Source organism: Pseudonaja textilis, chromosome 1 (assembly GCF_049901715.1).
Source record: "Pseudonaja textilis isolate UNSWEBS1 chromosome 1, rPseTex1.2, whole genome shotgun sequence".
In the NCBI taxonomy this organism is placed as follows: domain Eukaryota; kingdom Metazoa; phylum Chordata; class Lepidosauria; order Squamata; family Elapidae; genus Pseudonaja; species Pseudonaja textilis.
In genome coordinates, this window is record NC_141990.1 from 254,621,797 (window position 1) to 254,645,202 (window position 23,406).

Consider the following 23,406-nt stretch of genomic DNA (forward strand, 5'->3'; position numbering starts at 1 on the left):
ATATTGTAAGGCATCAACTTACCAGTCTGTCCCTATCCACTTGAAGACTCTTCAAATTATGTTTAAGTGAACTAATCTCACTGTTGCAGTCATACGGTATAGAAACTGGGTTTGAGCCCTGTTTAGCTTCATGAGCTACTCTCAGTTTGGAAAGTTCCCGCAAAAGTCTATCTCGATCGTCCTGAAGGCTGGCCATAGCCTTAGAAAAGGCATTCATCTGTTGAACATAAGTCTCACACTCAGAGGAAAGTCTACTAATTTCAAGATTTTGGGTTTTCAATCTCTTGCACAGGTTTCCAAATTCATCAGTCAGCTGATGAAGAGTGAAGTTGCCTTCAGTTTTTAACAGTGTCTGACTTAAAAGGGCATTTTTTTCCATCACACCAAGAATACTTGATTTAAAATCTTTGAGTTCAGCTTTATAGTTATCCACTTGTTTTTTTTCATATGCAAGTTCAGACATAGACTTGCTTTGAAAAACCTTGAAATCTTCCATTAATCTCTCTCTATCACGCTGCAGAGCTGTCATAGCTTTTCCAAAAGATTCAAGTTCAGATGTTAGTTCTTTATTCTGCAGTTGGACTTCTAGCAACCTTTGTGGTAATCCAATCGTTTCATTGTCCAGTAATCTAGCATCACAGTCTCTATTTATTTTCTCTTTGATAACCAATTCCTGGAGTGCAGGTAATCGCTCTAAACTTTCTACAGGCCCCGAATCAATATGAGGTTCTTTTTTCTGATCAAGTCTATTTTCTTCCAAATGCACTTTATTTATGGAAGCAATCAGAATCTCTAAATCACACACTTTTGATGTTAATTTTCCATTTTCCAGTCTTAGAGATTCAGTTATCTCCTCCTGTACTTTCATGGACAGTTGGAGTTCTTTCATTTTTTTCAGAAGTTCAAATTTTTCCTGTTGAAGACTCTTAATGTAGTCCAATTTTTCTGTAAGTAATTCTTTCAATTGGTTATCTTTTAGTGACAATACTTGATTCAGATCTTCCCTGTACTTTAGGAGTTGTGCAGTGAGCATTGCATTTTCAGAATGAAGATCATCTATCTGATTCAAGAGCTTCCTTATTTCTTGTTTCAATGTTCTAGTCTCATTAGCATTGTCAGTTATTAATTTCTCTTTCTCAGATAAAGCATCTTTGTACTCACACTCTAGAGATTTATGCTTAGAAAAAAGGGAATCTCTGTCATTCTGAAGCGATGACATTGCCTTCTTTAAAGTATCTATTTCACTGGCAATCTCAGCTCTGTCTTGAGATGCTTTGTCAACATTCACCTGTACATTTTTTAATTCATTTTGCATCTTCTGACAGGTTTCATCCGACTGTTCTTTGGCTATCTGTAGATATTTTATCTGCTGCTCATACTCCGAAATTTGCTGTGGATGCATTGTTTGTATCTGAGTGAGATAGCCAGAAGTGTCAGTGTCTTTTGATGAAATCAGAACAGAAATTTCCATGTTTTTCTTATTCAGCATTATCTTCATTTGATCAGAAATGGCCAGCTGCTTTTCCAACTCAGCTTCGATTTCACTTTTTTCTAACAGAAGCTGTTGTGTTTCCTGTTCTTTTCTTGTCAATTTTTTCTTCAGTGCTTCCATCTCTTTTTCAACAGTATTGTTTTTAATAAGGTGGTTAAGAGATGTGTTTTCTTTAATTAACGCATGCAAAGCATCTTCTTTGGATGCCAGAGCAGTTGTCAACATATGCAGTTTATTCCACAAAGCGATATTCTCTGCCTTTATTTGAGAAAGTTCATTAAAATTGTGTGAATCCACAGAAGCCTGCATTACACTCTTGGCTTCTTCTGACACAGAACTTTTAAGTTCCAATTCTTGAATTTGAGACGTTTTTACTTCTGTTTTTTCTTGTAAGGATGTTATTAATCTATCACTGGTCTCTGTCTGTTGCTGTTTATTCTCAATGACTCTGTCCCTGTCTCTTGGAACAGAGTAGGGAAAAGCTGCCAATCTCACTAGATCATCATTCAACTCATTTTGAAGGTTCTTATTCTGAGAGTCCCTAATGTCAGCTTCTTTCTGCATATGATGTTCACCAAGGATTTCCTCTTTCTCTTGCTGAAGAATACGGAATTTTTCTTCTAATTTTGTCCATTCTTTGGGGCAAGTTGTTTTTAGCTTCTGTAGGCCATGTTCAACTTGATTCTCATATTGTCTCCTGTTTAGGTTTTCAATGGCTAGTTTCTCTATTTCGGCATTAGCTTCATCCAACAAGATCTTTTGTAAAGAGAATTTTTCAGCTAGATTCTGCAACTCTTCATTTGATTTAGTAAGTTTTTCTTCTACATTGCTTAAATCTTTCTCAGTTTTTTCATTTCTTGTTTGTGACAATTTCAGTGACTTTTCCAAATCTAAAATTATTATTTGGTATTTAATAGAATCTGTTTGCAATTGGTTAATTTCTTGTTGTTTTTCCTTCAGCAGCTCTTGTAATTCCTTTGTTTTGTTCTTTGTGCCATTATTGTCCCTCTGAGCAGATTTTATTTTTTCTTCAAATACTCTGATAACTTGCTGCTGCTCTTCTTTTTCCTTAATTGTGCTAGATTTCTCTGATTCTATATCTTCTAGTTGCTGTGTGAGTACATTTATTTGTAATTCCTTGGCATTCAAACTATCTGTCATTTGATCCAATTTTTTAATGTGATTGAGCAACTCAGTCTCCAAAAATTCTTTTTCATTTTTTACTTTATAAGATATTTCTTGAACATTTTCTAATTCTTCTTGTAAGAGAGATTTGTCATCTTCTAATATTTTAATTTTCTCATCCAGACTTACTATTTCTTGATTAAAATTTTTAGAATAATTTTCTAACTTAAATAAATTGTCTGTCTCTTGATCTTTTAATCTTTCTGATATAATTTTGTTTTCTTGTTTTAAAATATGTACACTTTCCTCTTTTTTCTCTAAGATCTCTTCAGCTAACAAATGAATACATTTTGCTAAGGAGTCTCTTTTACTAATCTCAGATGATACATCAAATTTGTTCAATCCCAATTGGATTTGGAGATCTTTCAGAGCAGATTTTATTAGATTAAAATCCTCCCAAAGAGATACATTTTCTTTCTGATTTTTTTCTAGATCTTGTTTTAATGTCTCACAAACTTCTTTTAAACGTATGTTTTCTTCTATTAGCTTATTGTTTTGAAGAGCAGAATCATCAATCATTTTTTTATGTTCTTCCAAACTTAATTTGTGCTTAGAAGCCTGCTCTTCTGCTTCAGTATATAGTTCAGTGATTTCCTTGCTTTTTGATTCAACCAATTGTTCTAGCTGGTCTTTCACAATGGTATTTTCATCCCTTGCTTCTTGAAGCAACTTTTGAAGTTCTTGTTTATCAGACTCTTTCAAACTTAATTTATGAAGAGCTTCCTGTTTTTCTTTTCTAGTGACATCAATAATCTGCCTCATTTCTGCTATTTTACTACTAACATTTTCATAGGCCTGAAGTAATGATTCATACTCTTCCTTTAATTCATTATGTTTAGCTTTCCAACTTGTCAATTCAACTGTCTGAGAATCCTTTAAGGAATTTAATTGAAAAGAAAAGGCTTCTTTCTCCTGAGCTATAGTTTCCATTGTAGATTTCAGACTTTCACACGCAGCAGTTAGATTTTCATTTTCAATTAATAAACTAACATTTTCTGTTGAAAGAACCTCCTTTTTACACAAAATTTCATTCAAATCTTGTTTTTCTCTGCTCAACTCAGACACTAGACGTTCAAGGGCATTAGTCTTATTAATTAATTCTTTGTTTTCTAACATAAGTGCCTCCGTTTGATCTTTTAAAACTTTGTTTTCTTTCCGAGCTTCTTTCCGTGATATTAAAGCAGCTTGCAGCTTTCTTTGGAGATGGTCCCCAATTTTTTCTTCACATTTCTGTTGCTGGAGTTGACAGTTCTCTACATTTACATTTTGTCCCATGGTTATTTCTAATGGTGGATGATCTTGATTTTTTTGTCTTTCTGATGTCATTCCTGTTGTGCAAGTAAAATCTAATGAATCTTTCTCTACGTAAGAAACATCCAGCAATGGATTAGAGATATCTGCATCCTGAACACTACTTGGCTGCACATTATCAAAATGCAACCATGCCATTTCAGAATTCTTGCTGCTTTTGTCATGTACCATATTTTCATTGGTATTAGAAACCAGTAAGCCCATTTCACGAAGCATGTCTAATTCTATCGATAGTTTTTTATTTTCTTCGTGGGCATTTCTTAATTCCTCTTTCATGCTAAATAATTGTTTGTTTGATTTTTCTGTGTTGCTTGTGTACTCATCCAGTTTTTGCCTCAAATCTTCAAACACTAATTTTAAATGTTTTGCTTCTTCTTGATTTTTCAATAAATTTTGTTGTACTTGGGAAATTTCTTTCATTATTTCCTTTCCATGGTCAATTTTGCCTGTGAAATCATTAAGAGAATCACTTAATTTTTTTATTTCTTCATCCTGCTCTGAAATTTGTATGTTGGCTTGTTGAACATCATGCTTCAACCTTTCAATTTGTTCCAGATCATCTCCATCACTTATTTTATGGGAAATAGCTGTTTCATTTATTGTTTCAATAATAGCTCTAACATCTGTCCATTCATCTTTGTAAGTTTCCAATTGTTGTCGAAGATAATCTCCCTGGTTCACCATACTGTTATTATCTTGCTTATACTGTTGTTCCAATTGTTCAACACTGAACTTCAGTTTCATAAGTTCATGTTCCTTTCTATCAAGTTCATGTGACTTCTGTCTTAATTCTTTCTTCAATGTTTCTTTTTCTTCCATAAGACTGTAATAATTCTCATCCTCTTTTACTGCCACCTTGCTTAAGCTTTCTGTTTTTTCTACCATAACAGGACTTTTCTTCTCCATCTCTTTTGATTCGAGTGTTTTTTGTTTAGCGCTTTCACCATCATGTAGAGTTGTAGTATTTTCTGAATCTTCATGCAGAGTGTGTAATGATGACACAGTAGATTCAAATCCTTCACACTTTCTTTGATGAATTATCTGGAGGGCTTTGTAGTCTTCCTTTATGCACATAAAGCTTTTTGTTAGTTCATTAAAATTTGCTAGTAATTTGGCATACTCTTCTTTTTGTTTCTGAATTGTTTTAGTACTTTCTTTACGGGCTGCAAGTAGTACCTGCATTTTCTTATGTAAAAGTTCCTTCTCTTTCTCCAGCTGATTAATTTCACTAGGGCAAGGTGCACCATTGCTGGAAGGTTCTTCGGTGTTTACACCAGCTTCTGATCTGTTCATTTCCTTGCATGTTTCTTCTTTCTTTGATGCTTCAGTTTTGAGATTTTCTATGGTTAACAAAAGCTGAGAGTATTTCTCAGCATAAATTTTCTCTTTTTCAGATAGCAGAGATTGCATTTTCACAAGCAAACAATCTTTCTCATTTAGGTGTATTAAATTTTGATCAGACATGGTTTTTTGTTCAGCAATGGTTTCTTTCAGTCTTATAACCTCCTTTTGCAGCATCTCCAAAGAAGTTGTTTTAGAAGATAAGGTTTTGCTCATGTCATCTATCCTGCTATCTTTTTCTAATAATTGCTCCTTCAATTCATTAAGTTGAGATTCAAGATTTTTAGACTGCTTTCTCAATTCATCAATTTGCTCCAATAAATGTTGTGTTTTATTATATTCTCTTTCTGAATATTCCTGATCACTCTTTTCAAATTTCTTAATTTTCTGATTTAAATCCTTCCTTATTATCAAAGCTGCCTGAAGCTTCTTTTTCAGAGTTTCCTTTTCCTGACTTAATTTTTCCAAAGCAGCATTTGTCTGTTCCTTCTCATTCAACAAATCTTTAATTGTAGCTTCTTTGTTGGTCAACACAATTTGATTGAGTTCAATTTTTTTCTTATGTTCTTCTATCTGTTGCAATAATAGATTTGCTTCTTCTGCCATACTATTCTGCATGCCTTGTAGTTGTTGCAATTTGAGAGATAGTTCATTTTTTTCTTCTGAAAATTTAACCATTTCATTCGACCTAGATTCCATTATCTGAGTAACTGAGCAATCTTTTTCTTTTAATTGCTGGCTTAGAGTAGCAATTAAATCTTTCTGCTGAGTAGTTTCTGAATTTAAGTTTTCTATCATCTGATTTTTGCATTCAAGATCTTCTAAAAGTTTTTCAACTTTTTCACATTTGTTGTTTAGGGTTTTACAACTGTCTTGAAGTTCTTGTTCTAGTTTTTCTATCTTTCCCTGGAGAAAAATGTCTTGCTTCTTCATTTCTGTTAACGCAAACTCATTTTCTTCACAAACTAACAGTTGCTTACCTAAAGCTTCTTCAGCAGTACTTAATCTATTCGATAAGAGTTCAATCTCAGATTGCTGAGCATTTCTTATATTTTGAAAGTCATTCTTCTGTACAATCATTTTTTCTTCCCACAGAGATTGCATGTTTTTCAACTGATCATTCAAGTGATTTACTTCTTCCTCTTTCTCTAAAAATCTCTGCTGCAATTCTATTGCTTCGACTTCTTTACTAAGAATATTATTTATTAGAATAAAGATTTTTTCTAACACAGCCTTAGTTTCAGTTGGTTGCTGACCAGCTTCATTATCATTATTACTGGTAAAGTACCTACTGCTTAATAATGAAGACAGGCATTTGAATAACTCTTTGTTAATAATCTCATGTTCTTGCTGCAAAGACTGAATTTCAGTATCTTTTGATTTCATATTATCTTTCAAGCTACTTACTTGCTCAAGACTAATCTTGATTTGCTGAGTTGCCCTATCAAGTTCTACCCCCCGCCTATTTTCTAACCCAAGGAGATTTTGTTCTAGCTTTTCAATGTTCAGTTTTAACTCAGAGATCTCTTGATTCTTTGCACTAACCTGCATCAGTAACTGTTCTCTCTCATTTTCCAACTGCATAGAGATGGCATTTAAGTGTATTTGTGATTCATTCTCACTGGTTTCTATTTTTTTGTGAAGTTCCTCTACTTCGCTTGATTTCTGCTGTAATTGGTTCTGGCATTTAACCAGTTCTTTATTTTCCTCACTCAACTTAATAAAGTTATCTTGTAAAACAGCATTATCATTTGTTAAAGAATCTATCTGTTGTTGCAGTTTTTCTATGGAAAGTATATAATTGTGACATTCTTGAGTGGTTTTAGAACTTATGTTGTTAAGTTCAGAATTTAAGTATTCAATATGCTTTATCTGCTCAGTGTGTTTCTCCTGTAGAACTCGTAGATCCATTTCTCTTTGTTCAAATTTGTGCTTCCACTGATCACCTTGTTCCAATGCTTTCCGGTGCTCTAATTTTGCAGATTCCAATTCAACTGACAAAGAATTAATTTGCTTATGGCTAGTGGCAATGCTTTCATCTTTTCCATCCAAATGTTTCTTTAGAGACACTGCACTTTTTTCTAGTTCTTCTCTAAGGAGTTCAACCTCATTATTAAGAGCCTGAACATTACTCTCTGCTAGTTGCATATCAACATCTTTCTCATTTAAAGAATTACGTAAACCATCAATAAGTTGTTCTTTTTCATTCAAAACAGCACTGAGTTCACTTCTTTGCTCACACTGAACAGCAAATTTGTCCTGCAAAGATAAGAAAGCATTATCTTTTTCTTGGGCTTCGTCTTGTAATTTTTGAATTTGTTGGGTTAGTTTATTAATTTGATCATGAAGTTGTAAAATTAACTGATCTTTTTCTTCATTTATTTTTAATTCTTCTCTTACTCGTTTCACAAGATTAGCATTATCCAAAGCAGAACCCTGTTTCTCTGACAGTATCTGACTAATGTCATTTATTAATTTCTCCTGAACAAACATTTCCTTTTTGAGACTCAAGTTTAACTCTTCTACATTTGTAGCTTGCTTCTTCAGGGTCTCATATTCATTCTTTTTATCCTGAAGTTCGGCATTCAAGGTATTATTAAGTGAAGAAACATTATTTACCAACAGTTCCTTTTCAAGAATACTTGCTTTTAACTGTGCTGCTTCACTCATCAATGATTCTATAGTTTTCTGCTGCATACAGCAAGTTTCAGAGTTATGTGCTTGTAAATTAACATACTCCTCCTCCTTTTGTTTTAAAAGTGTGTCCTTTTCTGCAATTAATTTATTTAATTCTTCTATCTTTTCTGTCACATTTTTCAGCTGACAATGGAGGTCAGAAATTATTTTCATATTCTCAGACAGTTGAAATCTAAGTAACTCAGACTCTTCAGACTTATCTTTAAACAATTTTAAGTCCTGAGCTTGTTTCTGCAAATGTTCATTCTTTTCTTGTATTTCTAGCTTAAATTTGTCACTTTCACAATCTAAAGTTTGAACTTTGTTTTGCAAATTTGAAATTGTCTGCAAATACTGTTTTTCCTCCAAATCTTTATTTTCTTTAATCTGCTGAATTAAAGCTTCTCTCTGGGAAAGAAGAGATTGTTTATCATGAAAATTACTTTTTAATGTTTCTATTTCAGTTAGTAAACTATCAATATACTCTACAAAGGGTAAAATATTATAATCATTCTGTTCATTTAAGAGAGCTACTCCTCCACATTTTTTAACTAATGCCGAATTAATTGTTTCAATATTTCTTTTGAATTTTTCATTTTCTAATTTCAATATATGAGCTTCATGCTTAATGGATACTGTTTCACTCTGATGTTTTATTAATTGATGGTGAAGAGTTTCACATTCACCTGACTTAGTACTACATAAGGCCAAAGTATTCTCCTTTTCACATTTCAAAATATCTACTTCTTTGGCTAATAATGCTAATTTATCACTCAATGCTGCATGTTCTTCAGTTTTCTTAACAATTTGCCTATGAAGTTCTTCCAACTCTAGCCCCTGAGATAATAAAGCAGCATTTTTTTCTTCAAGTTGATGTGATAATTGCTGACCAATACCTTGAAGCTTTTCTAATTCTCTCTCCAGTGCTACCATATCAGCTTGCTTTTCTTTTATTTGTTTTAATAAGGTTTCGTGGTGCCTATCTTTTTCTTCTAGAGAGTTTGATTTTTCGTTAAGATCCATTTCTAAGTCTTGAACTTGTTTTTGCAATGATAGTACTTTTTCTTTCTCACAACTAAGCTGTTGGACCATTTTACTATATTCTGACTCTTCCTTTCTTAACATTTCTTCTTTTGCCAATTCTCTGTCTTTAGCAACCTTCAGCTGAGTGTTCAATGATAGTATTTCTTGATGTAATTGTTTTGTCAACTCAGTTTTTTCTGAGAGCTGTTCATCCAACGTTTCACACTTCTTCTCTTTCTCTGTAATCAAATCTTCTTTTTCTTTCACAAAAATGGAGAGTTCTTTAACTTTACTTCTTAATTTTCTTCTATCCTGATTAATCTCCAAAATCAATTGTTCATGTTCCTTGTCACTACCAATTATTTTACTTTCCATTTCTTCTATACATTGGGCACTCTTCATCAGCTCACATTCTTTTACATCCAATAATTTGGACAAACTCTCGTTCTCATTGACCAGCTGTTGCTTTTCTTTCTCCATTACATGCAACTCATTTCTAAGATCTTCAGTCACTTTAATCTGACTTGCTAAATCATTTTCTTTCTGTTCAACAGCAGCTACTAACTGCTTACTGGTCAGGATGTTAGCTTGTTTTTCCATTTCCAGCTTATTCATTATTTCATCTTTCACTTGTAGCTCATCTTTTATTTTTTTCCATTCCATTTCTTTGTTATCCAGTTCACTAAGAAGTTTCCGTTTTTCTTCCTCATTTTGCTGTTCTATAGCTTTAAGCTTGTCTTTTAATGACATTATAACCTCTGTTTTTTCTTGTACAGACTTTTTGGCAATTTCTAGGTGTTCAGTTTGTTCAGCAAGCTGTCTGGATACATTTGACAATTCTTCATCTTTTTTAGCACTTTCCACTATTACTTGATTATATAAGTCTTTGACCGATTTCAATTCATTTACAAAACTTTGTTCTTTGTTTTCTCTCTCTTGCAACAAATTGTTTAATTTCTCCTTTGCAGCGATATGTTCATCAAGCTGGATTCTAAGTTGCTCTATTTCCTCACCACATTTTATCTCTGTTTCTTGCACTTTTTCAGTTGATTTACTTATTTGTTCTTTAAGCAATTTAATTTGTGATTCACACTCCAAAAGCTGATTACTGTATGCAATATCATGATTCTTCATTTCAGAATGAAGTTCTTTAATTGATTTGCTTGCTTCGTTTACTTGCTTAGTAAGATCCAGATTTTCTTTGGTTTTAGCTTCATTTTCAACTTTTACTATTGCCAGCTCTGATTCTATTGTTCTTAACTTCTCATTAAGTTCTGAAAATTTTATGCTTGCATCTTTCATATCAGTTGTTTGTATATCTTTCAACAATTGGACTTCCTTTTCCGCCTTGGATAGCGCTCTTTCCATCTCACGCATTTCATCTTCTTTGCATCTGATCTGTTCAGAATACTCAGACATATTCAAAGAAAGATCAGAAATTTCTTTGTCCTTTTCAATCAACATTTCCCTGAGGTTGTCAATTTCTCTTTCCCTTCTCTGCAGATCTTGAATAAGTTGGGATCTTTCTTCTAAATGACTTGTGTTCAGTCTGTCAAGTTCTTCGTTTGTCTGTTCCAGGTCCTGTTGTATCAACTGCATGTCTGCATCTTGTTTCACAGTCTAGAAACAAAAACGATAAATTTAAGTATTTACTTCATCATTGGCCAAGACATGTAGTGTAACCCAACCAATATAAGAGTAAGACCTTTTCCCTTTACTATCTTCTCTTTTTGATGGCGATGCATTTTTACAATTATTTCAGGCAACCAAGAATACAAATAGCAAGTTGGAAGAGACTTTGGAGATCTTCTAGTCCAACCCGCTGCTCAAGCAGGAAATCCTATACCAAGGGTGTCAAACTCATGTTGTCACGGCGGCGTCACGTGACTTATCAGGATTTTTTTCCCCCTTCACTAAACCAGGCATGGGCATGGCCAGTGTGTGACACATTCAGCCCACGGACCGGGAGTTTGACAGCCCTACTCTGAGTCTATACCATTCCAAATAGCTGTCCAATCTCTTCTTAAAATCCTCCAGTGATAGAGTACCCACAACCTCTGGAGGCAAGCCATTCCACTAATTAATTGTTCTCACTCTCAGGAAATTGGCCCTTAATTCCAGGTTGGATTTCTCTTGATAAGCTTCCAAAACTGGATGCAGTATTTCAAGTGTGGTCTTATCAAGGCAGTACTAACACTTCACACAATACTTTCCCTGTGTTGATGCAGTCTAAATTTTAAAATTTAGTTAAAATTTCCTGGGTTAAGGAAGTAATCACAGCTCCTTCACCAATTGTATCTTTAGTTAAGAAAGGTTTTTTTAGTATGTATATATAACACATATGGCTAATGATTAGACCTGAACACACATAAATATTTTTACATAAAGAACAATGCTTTAGTTTTTTTACCTTTTCTTTAAAGACAGACACTTTCTCTGTTAATTCATTGATAACGATTTTCTGTTCTGAACATTCTACTGCATAAGAATTGCATTTCTTCAAAACATCTTCCAGCTAGGTTCACAAAAATATAAGTTTTTAATTTGATATAATTAATTATAATTAAACCAAATAAATTATTTCATTATTAGCAATGTGCAGTTAACTACAGGTGCATGCAATTTAATAATGTATAATGATCTTGCAAAATTGACTTTTCTTTTTAAAAAAGCAAAATGCAAGTACAACTAAATGCTGACATTAAAAAGAAGTAAAATGATTAAATTTTTCCAAGCTAATACATTTACAGAAAGTGGCTCATTATTAGAACTGCATTGTTACAGAGTTAAAATAAATTCTCTTCTTTGGATTACAAACAAATGAACGTGTGTTTCAACTATCTACTGCTCATAGTTATTGTTCTATTGTACAACAATGAAAGTACAGGTACTCCTCACTCACTGACGGTAACTGGGACTGGAAGTTCCACTAAGCAATGTGATCACAAAGTGCAACATCATGTGACTGCATAAACTTATAGTGGCAATTATGGCAGCCCCAATTGCCGTGAAATGAATCTTGCACAGCTGCAACACCCCACGGTAACATGATTGCCATTTGTGACCTTTTACCATCTTCCCCATTAACTCCGCTTGTCAGAAGCCAGCAATGAAAGTTGCAAATGGTCATTATCTCATTGTAGGGATGCTGCAACAGTTACAATTGTGTGGCCTGGTAAGGGGTCCCTGTCATTCACCATCATCATGGTGGTGGGGCAATGGTTAGAATGCAGTACTGCAGGCTACTTCTGCTGATCGCTGGCTGCCAGCAATTTGGCAGTTCGAGCCTCACTGGTTCAATCAAGGTTGACTCAGCCTTCCATCCTTTCGAGGTCAGTAAAATGAGGACCCAGAGTAGTGAGGGGAAAATGCTGACTCTGTAAACCACTTAGAGGGGGCTGTAAAGCACTGTGAAGCTATATATAAGTCCAAGTGGTAGTGCTATTGCTATCATAACTTCAAATGATCACTGAACAAGAAATCTTTAAATGAAGACTATCCACCTTGACTTGCAGGTGGTTTTAAAGTGTTTGGGGGGTGGGGGCAGTAAATATAATACTATATAACTGACTGAATGTTTATTAAAGATGTTTACTATTTATCTGACTCAGTCCAACTTACCTTCTGTTCACTCTGCAAAAGTCTTTCGCTTAATTCTTTATTCAGAAGCTCTTTTTCCTGAAGTGATTTTCTTATATCTTCTATTTGTTCCAATCTTTCCACTGCACTTGAAAGCTTTTGCTCTTTCTCTGCCAGCAAAGTTTCGAATAGACTATTTCTTTCATTTAATCTATCACAAAATAATTTTAGTTTTAGCTTTACCAATAATTTACTGTACCACCAATAATGCAGTAAGCATTATTTATATACACATATATCAAATAGAGCATGCAACACCCAATGTAATGTAGAATAGGACCTTTTATACTTTTTTCCTAGGTCAGTTTTCAGTTCTGATCCCTAGTATCTCATAACCATGTACAAAAGATTTGAGGAAAGGACAGAATAAATCTAGGTGCCCTTAGGGGGATGACAATATTCAATTGATGAGGTGATAGGGGATAAGATTACCTATGGAGATCATGCTTTATGACTGTAGAAGACTCAAGCATTTCTATATATCAAGAAACCAATCTCTATAGCAATAATCTGACAGAAGTTTGTTTTTCTTAACTATTATATGCAGATTGAAATATTTAAAAAGTCTAATAGGTAGACACAAATCAAATTGTGCTATGTTTATTTTACCCTTTAAGTTGCTCATTCAAGTTAGAAAGAATAAGTTGGTGTTTTTCTGCATCACGTGTTTGCTGGTTGCGAAGCTGTGCAAGTTGGGACCGCAAACGATCATTTTCATTCTGCAAAAAAATGATCTATATGACTATCAACTGCACTCAATTTAAGACCACACTTGACTTTAAACTACACAAGTTAAAATTCTGTAATTATAGCTAATGAACTACTTCCACGGAAATGCTTATATTACTTAGTATACTCAAAATTCCTTTTGAAAGGGTTCTCCAAGTAACTTTACTATGAGACTATCAAAATGGAGGGACCCTGATGAGTTCATATAAAACACACCATGCTCGTGTATGCTGTATAGGAGCAGCTTGCTTCAAATTACGAGTTGCGAAAAGCAAACCCTATTTTAAAAAGCCCAGAAATTTATATTATATCATAAGGCTTTATATTTAAACTTGTTAATTTAGAATACATTTCTTTTACTTGCACTGATTTTTATGTGTGTTTTTCAAAAATTAAGCAGTGAAATAATTATGGAATTAAAAACAAAGCAAGCTCCATTGACATACAGAACTGGGTATGCTATCCAACTGGTTAGTCTACCCAACTTCACAGCACTATTACACAAAGTTAAACTGCAAACAAAAGTCAGCAATAAACAGGAAAGGGCTCACATAAATCCAAAATCTATAAAAAAAGTGGACAGATTAGACAACATATAAAATATCACTTCAAAAATAAGATATAACTTAAGAATGGGCATGACACACCTGTACAGCCCTCAATAGCTGCCCTTCTTCCTCTACACCAAATGTCACCTGTATTGAAACGCTTTGTTACAATCCAAATATACACTGATATTTATGTTTGAGAAATCCGTTTTGTATTACACATGTGCACTTAGTATTTTAACGGAAGTATTAGTAACACACTCAATTCAAGTCAAAATATTTTATCTGTTTACATGAACCTTAGAAAGGTAAGTATATTTCACAGATGTTATATGCAAATGAAATAAGACAATCAACAAATATTTCAGATTTAGTTTTACAAGGCCTATCAGCACAAAGTTTATTTTTATTATAAATGTTAGGAATATAAGTCACCTAACAGGTATTTGGGTTAGAAATATATAAACCAGGATAAACATTTTAAAACTGTATCTTTAAGAAAATGCAAAATTATAGTTGGCTGTGGTTTCTCAAACGGCCATAAGATGGAGCCAGAAACCTGGGTTGTTTTAGTCTCAGAAGAGAGTGTGAGTGCATCTCTGTTTCCTTCTGTTGGAAAGTATTGCCGTTGCTCCATTTTTTCTAACTGACTGCTATTCATGGATTTAATGTAAGTCTGATACGGAACTGTTTTTGACACTGGACTTTCTAATTGGATTATCCCTGGATTGAAAAACTGACTGATTTACCTGTGAATGACTTTTGGATTGCTTGTTTGGACTTTGCTTAAATCTTTCTGGAAGTAAAAACCTACATTTACTGTACAGTATATCTGTGTACTGTGTGTGTATTATTCAAACACTACTCTCTATACGTCTCCCTGTATGCGCTCATTCTCCTAACGGGGAATTACCTCAACAATAAAAGTACTGCGTCTTAATTTCTCTGCATCTATTTCATATATATGTATATCTATCCACATATATACATATAGCAGACACCGCCCAAACTTTGTACAAGCTGTAATTATATGACAACATTACAGCTCAACCAGTATCTAGGGAGACTTTATTTGAATGACATGAAATCTGTGCACTTGTAAAAATTAGCAAGTAAAGAGAACAAAGAATAAAAGACATAAAATCTAGTATAACTAATTATTTCTAATTTGCAATTGAAGATCCAAAAACAAGTTTCAGTTTGCATATTATTTTTGTTTCAGATAGAATGCAGTTATTTTTATTTATAAATCTATGTCCATCCTTGTATATTGTGTGACTATTTCCCTCTCTATACTGAAGTTTGTATTTGATGCCGTTTAAAATATTTCGCTAGTCTTTACTCGGAGGCAAAATATAAGTAAAGCTATTTAGTAATAAATAAGCTAATATTAATACATCAATATTACATAATAAAAACAAAATATGACAATTAAAATAAAACAATAAACAAAGGGAAAAACATTTCTCTCAGACACCAAGTGAATAAGGAAACACCTACCCTATACCAAAAAGATGAAGTATATATAGTTAAGGATTTCAGAATTGAAGTATTGTTGAGAAAAACAGTCTCTCACTGAAAGTAGAATATGTTTTTGCGAAAAAAATATTTGGAAATGAGTCCATGACTCAAGACTTGCTAATTTTCACCCAAACCAAACCAACACATACTAAATAGTATGCATGTCTATCTTATAGATAGTCCTTGAGCTACATCTGCAATCGGAACCAGATTTTCTGTCGCTAAGTGATGCAGTGAAAAAGTACATTATGTGACTCTTCTTCTTAGTAATGGTACTCCCAACAGTCACTTTGTCATCGTATCTCTAGGACTCTGTGGATCATTAAGTGTGGACCTCATATGACTGTGATATGGGAAGATGAAGGAGTACCAGGCCAGCAGGTAAAATTGTGGGTGAGAACTGTGGGTGGGCAAATGTCACAGAAAGATGTTGTGGCCAGATATTCTGAAGCTTAAGTGGGTGGGTGGGTGCTGCAGTAAAAAAGTGAGAGCAGGAGTGACTTGTGAGACTTTGTCAGCTTTCCCACTGACCATCGTAAATGGTGATTACATGACATGGGGCAATACAGTAGCTGCCACTTACATGACCAGGGGAACCGGTTGTAAGTCCCCCTCATTCAGCGCTGTTGTAACTTTGAAGTGATCATTGAACAAGTGATCATAATCCAAGGACTACCTGAACAAAGCCTATAAAAAAAGTCAGCCACGGATATTTTATCTGCTCATATCTCACATATCAATTTATGGTGAAGAGGATATGTATTACTTACCTAAGAAAAAGCTTGCAGGGAATGGAATTAAATTATTATCCTGTCTCCATCTTACCCTTTTGCATCATGTTTAGGCAAGCAAATTTATTTCAGTCCAGTTCATTTTTAGCACAGAATTCAGGTTAGGGTAAACTGCTTAAAAGTAACAACAGTGGAATGTGGCACCTGAGTTTTAACACATACCTGCAGAGCTTCCATTCTACCTTGGAGCTGCAATTTGTCTTCCAAATCTCCACATCTTTCCTCCAGAAAGAGAATCTGTTCTTGCAAATTATTTCTTTCCAATTCTAACTCTTCCACCACAGTCCGTAAACCTTTGTAATTGAAAGAACAGTTCCTTATTATTGTTGTCACCCAAATACACAAACTATTCAATAAAGTATCATGCATATTTACTTATATTAAAATGATTAATCTCTGGAGCCTTCTTAAATTAGAAAACCTTCAACAAATTAACAGAATTGATGAAGTGCTGGACTCTCAATTTTATTGTTCAACATTTCACACAAATATCACTAATAAAAACTATTTTAAGTTTTACTTACTGTTACATCTATTACATCATAAAAAATTTCTTTTTAAATTATTTGAAGAGTAAAAGACATTCTCTTCAGAATTTGTAGTTTTAGCACTATAAAGGAAAATTTATTTAGGTGAAATGTGTTAGCAATTAACTGAACTTTAGGGGAGCCAAACAAAACAAATAACATGCTTCATTTCAACAACCCAAATCAGAGTTTATAAAATGTCTCTGCATGCAACTCCAACCTTTTCTATCTAAAATGGGACATCTATCCCTGGAACTGAAACCGTAACTTGTGAAGGCATTACACAACTAGAATGTTTTTAAAATAAATCCTTCTTACCATGAATGACAATAATCTTTACTGACAAAGGTGTATCCATGTTTCAACCACCACTGAATTCTAGTTCTGAACCAAAACTAGACAGTTCATCCAGCACGCACATGCTTCAAAATGAAACAAAAAGGCAAACCAAAAGAAAATTCAACATAGATACAAACACAACATAATATGGTTTGTTGGTTGAATTTGAAAAAGAAAAAGACGGGACAGATATTGTGCATGCTTTAATAAACTGCCTAGTATTTGCCACACCTGTACTAGGAGAAGTGTACTCTGGCCACCAACCTCCCATGTTCTCTCCTTCGTTTGAATCAGTGCTATCCAAAGTGATGTTTAACTCTTCGTAGCACCGTTTTCCATCAAAGCCGTAATCTTCCTAAATGCAAGAAGAATATACGCACACTAAAATTAACATGCAAAAAACCCCACATCTTACTGTATAATAACCACTTCCAATGAAACCTTCCATAAATTAATAAGGCAATTGTGCATTTCAAAAGCACTGAAATTAATTACATTTACCTTCAGTGTCTCACGGCACATGTTAATGTAACACATATACCCCAGAGTGCATCCACTAAAAAAAATCTAGTACCCATTAAGGTATCAATGTATTGTCAATTTACCTGGAGTTTCCTGCTGGACTGTGAAGTCTTCTTTCTCTCCAATGGCATCCTGCCAATCCCCTGGCCTGTGGCCAATTCCTCCTCCAGCTCCTGTTGCCCTGAGACTATGGCTGGATCAGAGCAGCCAGGAAAGAACCAGTCATCCTCAATCAGTTTTGTGCCACAGGAAAGCAATCACATTACAAAAATTTTTTTGTCTACATTCAAATAGGATTACTGACACAGACAGAGGTTTATGAAGTTACAGATGCTCTCCAGAACTTCATTCTCCTTGTGATTTCCCACACTACAGAACACCAATACATAATCAGCTTTTCATTATTTACAAAAAAGCCACAGAGGGAACTGATCTCATGGGCATCATGAAGGGGCAAAAAGGGCAGCCACTTTCATATTCAAGTTAAGTCTAAATTTAAGTCTGCCATACAGATTACGTGTGTGACAAATGCATAATCAAAGATTATTAACCTGTGCATATAATTTCACAAAACTAAACACTCTGCTTAGTTTTTTTACTATCAAAAAGAGCTCTTGTTTCAAGTAATATGAGAAAGTCACAAGACTGTGTCACACACTGCAAACTGGCATCAAGCCATAACATTGAGTGTTAAAATAATAGAATTATTTGTCAACAACACATAATAATTTTAAAATACAGTAACTTAAACAAATGCATTCCTTGTCAGAAAGTAATTATTTAAGCACATTCCCATCTGTTTTGTGTGATTAGCAAAGAACATTTGAAATTTTAATATAAAGCAGATAAAAATCAGCAAGAAGAAATTAAGTTGGCTCCATACTTTAAAGCACTGACTCTATTTTTTAAAAATGAACTGTTATCATTTTTAATAATAAAAAAATGTAATAGAGACAACAATTCAAGATCAAAGACTTCATAAATTTAATGAAGCCTGGAAATCTGAGAGTCAGTGATTCTTTTATAATGTAATAAAAGTTTTTTTTCTTCACAGATTATTTTATGGATAAAAATCCAACAGGACAAAAGAGGAAGTCCTATGAATGGCAGCCCTTTCTTATCCTTCCTTACCTCTGCAGTCCCAAAGACTTTCCTAATTTACTGAAATCACTTGTTCTCTAGAAAATATTTTAAAAGTGCACCGGTGGCTGTGGGAAAGAAAGGGAACTATACCTTCCCTATTCTGTTAATGGAAGCAGGCCCAGGCACCTATCCTAAAAAATTCAAGGTGAGGAAATGAACCTGATATTTTCCATTTCTACAAATTGAGCACACAAGAGTTCAGGGACCTGTGCTATATATAGTACTTAAACAATATATTTTGTTCCCCAAAAAATCCAAGAAAAGGGCTCATAAAAATGATTACCTCCATGGAAATTCATACCACCAAATCAGACTGAAAGCATCTGGACAAAAATTATGGGGGGAAGGGAATGAACCTGCTCTCTAGATATATTGAGGAAATGGAAGTGGAAGGAATTAGCATGGTTGCATGAAGAGCTCTCCAATAAACTAAATTATAGGATGGGTTCAAGAAGCCTAAAGTTCAGAATGAAAAATATAATGATACAGGGGGTGGAGGTGGGGTCAAAATAAGTAAGGAGCTGGTTAAGAAAATACCTAGCTGCTTTGAATTAATTCAAGTCTGTGGAACTGCATGGCTTATAGCTTAGGATGCTTAAGTAAGAGTGGCAGATGCGATCTTGGAATCACTGGATGTAATCTTAGATATCATCAAGAGTACATAGGAAATGCCAGAGAGGGATCCAAATTCAAAATAAGGAGGAATTTCTCAACCATGAGAATTATGAAGCAATAAAACAGCTCATGTGGGTCTTTCATTGCTGGAGGTCTGCAAGGGAGACTGGACAGCTATTTTGCTGGGATGATATAAGGATTCTTGCTCTTAGCTTGGACCAAGACCTGTAAGATTCTTCCAACCCTACTATTCTATAATTCTATGATAAAATCAGGCACACCAATAAAACAAAACAAAAGATCAAGAAAAATAATAAATTTATTGGAATAATATTCAGCTCTGTAGCCAGAGAAATTTAAAGGTAACTCAATTCAGATAGTGCTATTTTCTCTCTTTACTGCTGTAGCCCTTGCTCTCTCATGGCAAAATGGCATGATGAAAGTTTTGTCCTTTTTAAAAAAATCCCAATGCATGTAAACAGATGCTTAAATTACATGGTTGTGGCTACTATCTTGATTTTTTAAAATACCGCACAGTTGAAATGGTGCAGGTTATGGAGTCGGTAGCAACACATATAATTTTAAAGAGATGGAAGTATTTTTGTCCTCTTCAAATGTTAAGTGAACTCTTAGGATCACTGATATGTCACTTGTATATATATTAGCATCATGCTAATATGCATGCTAGTGCATCATGCTATGGCTGTATCCACTGATATGTACTACTGTAGTTCCATCTGCTGGTTCTTTCCACAGGAAGCACCAGCTAACAAATAATAGATGTTACATATTATTATCTCTCCCTACCAGTGGAGTAGACTGAGTTAGGTACCCTGTTTCTCCAACAATATGGCCTCCCCCAATAGGAAGTCCCAGCATGTTTTATAGGCATGAAATGAAATTAAGCCCCTCCCCCCAAATTAAGGCCTATATTAAAACATGCGAAATGGGGGGAAATGGCTGGGGGCTTGCTGTTAGGAAGTACTTTTGATGCACACCCGGATATGGTGCTGCCTGCGTTGACCCTGATACAAAGTGCCCCACCAACGCCGAGGTCAACATCCAAGCCGTGACCGCCCGCCCTAAGATGCAAGGGGGGGGGAATTAAGTCACCCCCGAAAAGACGGCCTAGCCGTTTTATCGGGGCTCAAAAAAAAAAAAAAAAAAAAGACCCGGCCTTATTATATGAGAAACACGGTAGATTCTCCTTGGAGGTTTTCCAATAATCTAAACAAAGGTTTTGGATTGTATATGGCAAGATGGAGAATTAGCTAAAATAATCTTACATCTGTTTATATAATCATCCAGTTACTCTTACCATATACAATTTTGGATCCAATCCTATAACAACATAGTATTTGTTTACTTCAGTGATTCTGCAACAACAAACACTTCATGCAATATCTAATAAAATAATTAGAATAAAATAGCTATAGAGAAATTGAGTGGGATTGTAGAAATTGTAGAACTTAGAAACAATGTACTTTTCCAATTTATGAATATTTTCATCGTTCCAATTTTCGGATGGAAAACACATTTAAATGAGTGATAGATAAAAAGCTGAACATCATAATTTACATCTAATGGTGCCATGCTGTTACAAACTTTGGATAAGATAAAAATTAAACACTACAGTACAAAATCAAAAATAAACTGGAGATTCAAAATAGTTTAAAAACGTGAATATGCTTTAAAAGAGGTTTCAGTTTCTTCTTCTTAAACTGGCAATTGATTCAGTAACTCATTTTAAAGAAAAGTTAAAAAAAAATCTGTAAAGAAAGCTTAATGACATTCTTTGATATTAAACTATGATTTATTATAAATTGTGGCTTCTCAGATAAATATGGAGCCAACTGTTAGTACAAAAAATGAGATGATTATATTAACATAAATGAGGAATAAGTATTGCAAAGGAAAAGAAAGCATGTTAAAAAAAACAGCTTTTGTAACTTATACTAATTAAAAGAAATAGCACCACAAACAGCTGGTATAGCACACTACTGAAAATTTTCCGCAAAATACACTACAGAGGAAAACTACCAACAGTATGTTATAGACTGCTGTGGCTGCAGAATCCTGCATGCACAAAACTGATGGGAAACTATGTTCTCAGTGGCTGACCAAATCGCAGTGGAGGTTAGGAGTGGAGGGGAAAGGGGCACCAAGCGCTCATCGGGTTTAACCACGTTAGGATGATGGTGGGGAACAAAACAGAAAAATCATGCTTAACCCAATAGAAAATGCAAAATTAACTACAAGCCAAACACATAGGAAGATAAATAACTGATCATACTAATGCAATATAAACAGAACTTTGAAATGTTGTCTTCCACCTGCCTTTAAATTGTTATGGCCAAAGATCTGACATACAAGCACATTTTGTGAAGTCTAGCACATTGCATATATGGCATGTAATTTGCTACCCTATAAAATATTGTGTCCATTTGAGGGTTTATTTTTATCTATTTCTTCGCCTATTGGCAGAATGCAGAGGTTTCAATTCTACTTAATAGGGGAAATAAACAAGTACACAACTAATGGGGTTTAGGGGCTGTACAACCCCTAAGGTTTGATTCTATAGATTTTTTTAGCAGGTAGTCAAAAAACCACTGTATTTGTCTGTTATTCTTTATAGTAGCTGGTGTTTCATGGTTGCCCTTCACAGACTTTAAAAAGATGCAAACAAATGTCATATTTATATATAACATTTGGTATAAAAAATGATGACTATGCATTCTGAAGCATTTTTGGGGAATTGAAACTAAAGTATTCCATAGCTCTGTTAGTTAACACTAAGAAAAAGTGCTCACCATGTGGGTAATAAGCATTTTGTTTACATTAGTATCGTGGAGTCACTTTAAATATTAATTAACATTTTAAAAACTAACCTAGAGCAAAGAAACATGCCATGTTGATTAACTCATATAAAACTTTTGAGTAAATGTGCTGAATTAACATAAGTATAAAATTGAGAGATTTTAGGAAAAAATACAAATGTTGATGGGTATCTTTATTACAATACCAATGCTTGTTTAGTAAGGCTTAAAATAATTTTAATAAATATATGCAAACAAGGCAATACTCCAACAGAATTAAATTTTGTAAATTCTGTTCTGTAAAGCACCCACGATTGATAAATCAGCTGCCTACATAAAACTTTCAATGATATCTCAAATAATTTTAATAGTTAATCCATGTATGCAACAATTGCAAATCACATTAAAATAGACGTTTTAAAGAAAATTTCTTTTTGTGTTCCTAGCACCACAAGAACATAGTATTAGATTAAAACTATGGTTATTTTAGGGTTTATTATACTTTGTCTGCACAATGCACAAATGAGATGCAAAGGACTTATGAACTCAGTTGTTCCAAAAAGACACTACAAAAATTATTTGTACTTAAATCATTTCAATTAGTACAATATTTAGGATTTTTAAAAATATATTGGTGCAGGTAAACCAAATAGTTTAGTTCCATGTACTCTGCTTTACTTAGTTTCTACCTACAGTGTATGCAGTAATTACAGGTAATTGTAACTCTTAAAATCAGACTGCAAGGTAAACTAGGCAAAGGCAGATAAATGCTGCTAAAATGTCTCATTAAATATTTTTCACTAGATTGCCACAGTAAATCAAACTTATATGCATGTATATATTTTTATAATATGCATATACCGTACATTGACTAAAACTGTCAATGAGCTTTCAATATTTGACAATCCATCCAAGGGATGTAGTAACATTTCAAGCAAATTAACTCACCTTCTCTCTCCTCCTCAATCTGTGCCATTCTTAGAGCCATAGCAGTTTTTTCTTCTCTGATTTCAGGGTGCATATCCTCAGATTCAGATACAGTTTCTTGCCATTCCAAAAGCGGACTCTGTAATTCATCTGCACTGCCCGATTCACTAGCCTGAACCAAATTAAGTTAGGACATGAGAATTAATCAGTTCCATAAAACTGATAAACAGAATGATTTGGCAAACAGTAACTTGCAGGAAG

At 34.1% G+C, this 23,406-nt stretch overlaps 1 protein-coding gene across 13 annotated transcripts in view; it reads right to left on the bottom strand.

Moving 5' to 3' along the window:
- The window catches only part of LOC113440428 (uncharacterized), a 56,238-nt gene that overhangs the window by 8,779 nt on the left and 24,053 nt on the right, over positions 1-23,406 (bottom strand). For 6 of the 13 annotated variants that reach the window (XM_087921285.1, XM_087921284.1, XM_026706878.2 and 3 more), the window contains 8 exons: positions 23,167-23,317; positions 17,728-17,837; positions 17,387-17,477; positions 16,419-16,549; positions 13,277-13,386; positions 12,650-12,818; positions 11,439-11,543; positions 23-10,648 (listed from right to left, as the gene is read on the bottom strand). In XM_087921285.1, coding sequence (XP_087777411.1) covers positions 23-10,648; positions 11,439-11,543; positions 12,650-12,818; positions 13,277-13,386; positions 16,419-16,549; positions 17,387-17,477; positions 17,728-17,837; positions 23,167-23,317 — 11,493 coding nt within the window. Of the gene's footprint in view, positions 1-22; positions 10,649-11,438; positions 11,544-12,649; positions 12,819-13,276; positions 13,387-16,418; positions 16,550-17,101; positions 17,166-17,353; positions 17,478-17,727; positions 17,838-23,166; positions 23,318-23,406 lie in introns of those variants that run through there. The other 7 variants (XM_087921280.1, XM_087921279.1, XM_026706871.2 and 4 more) reach the window with 2 other exon arrangements.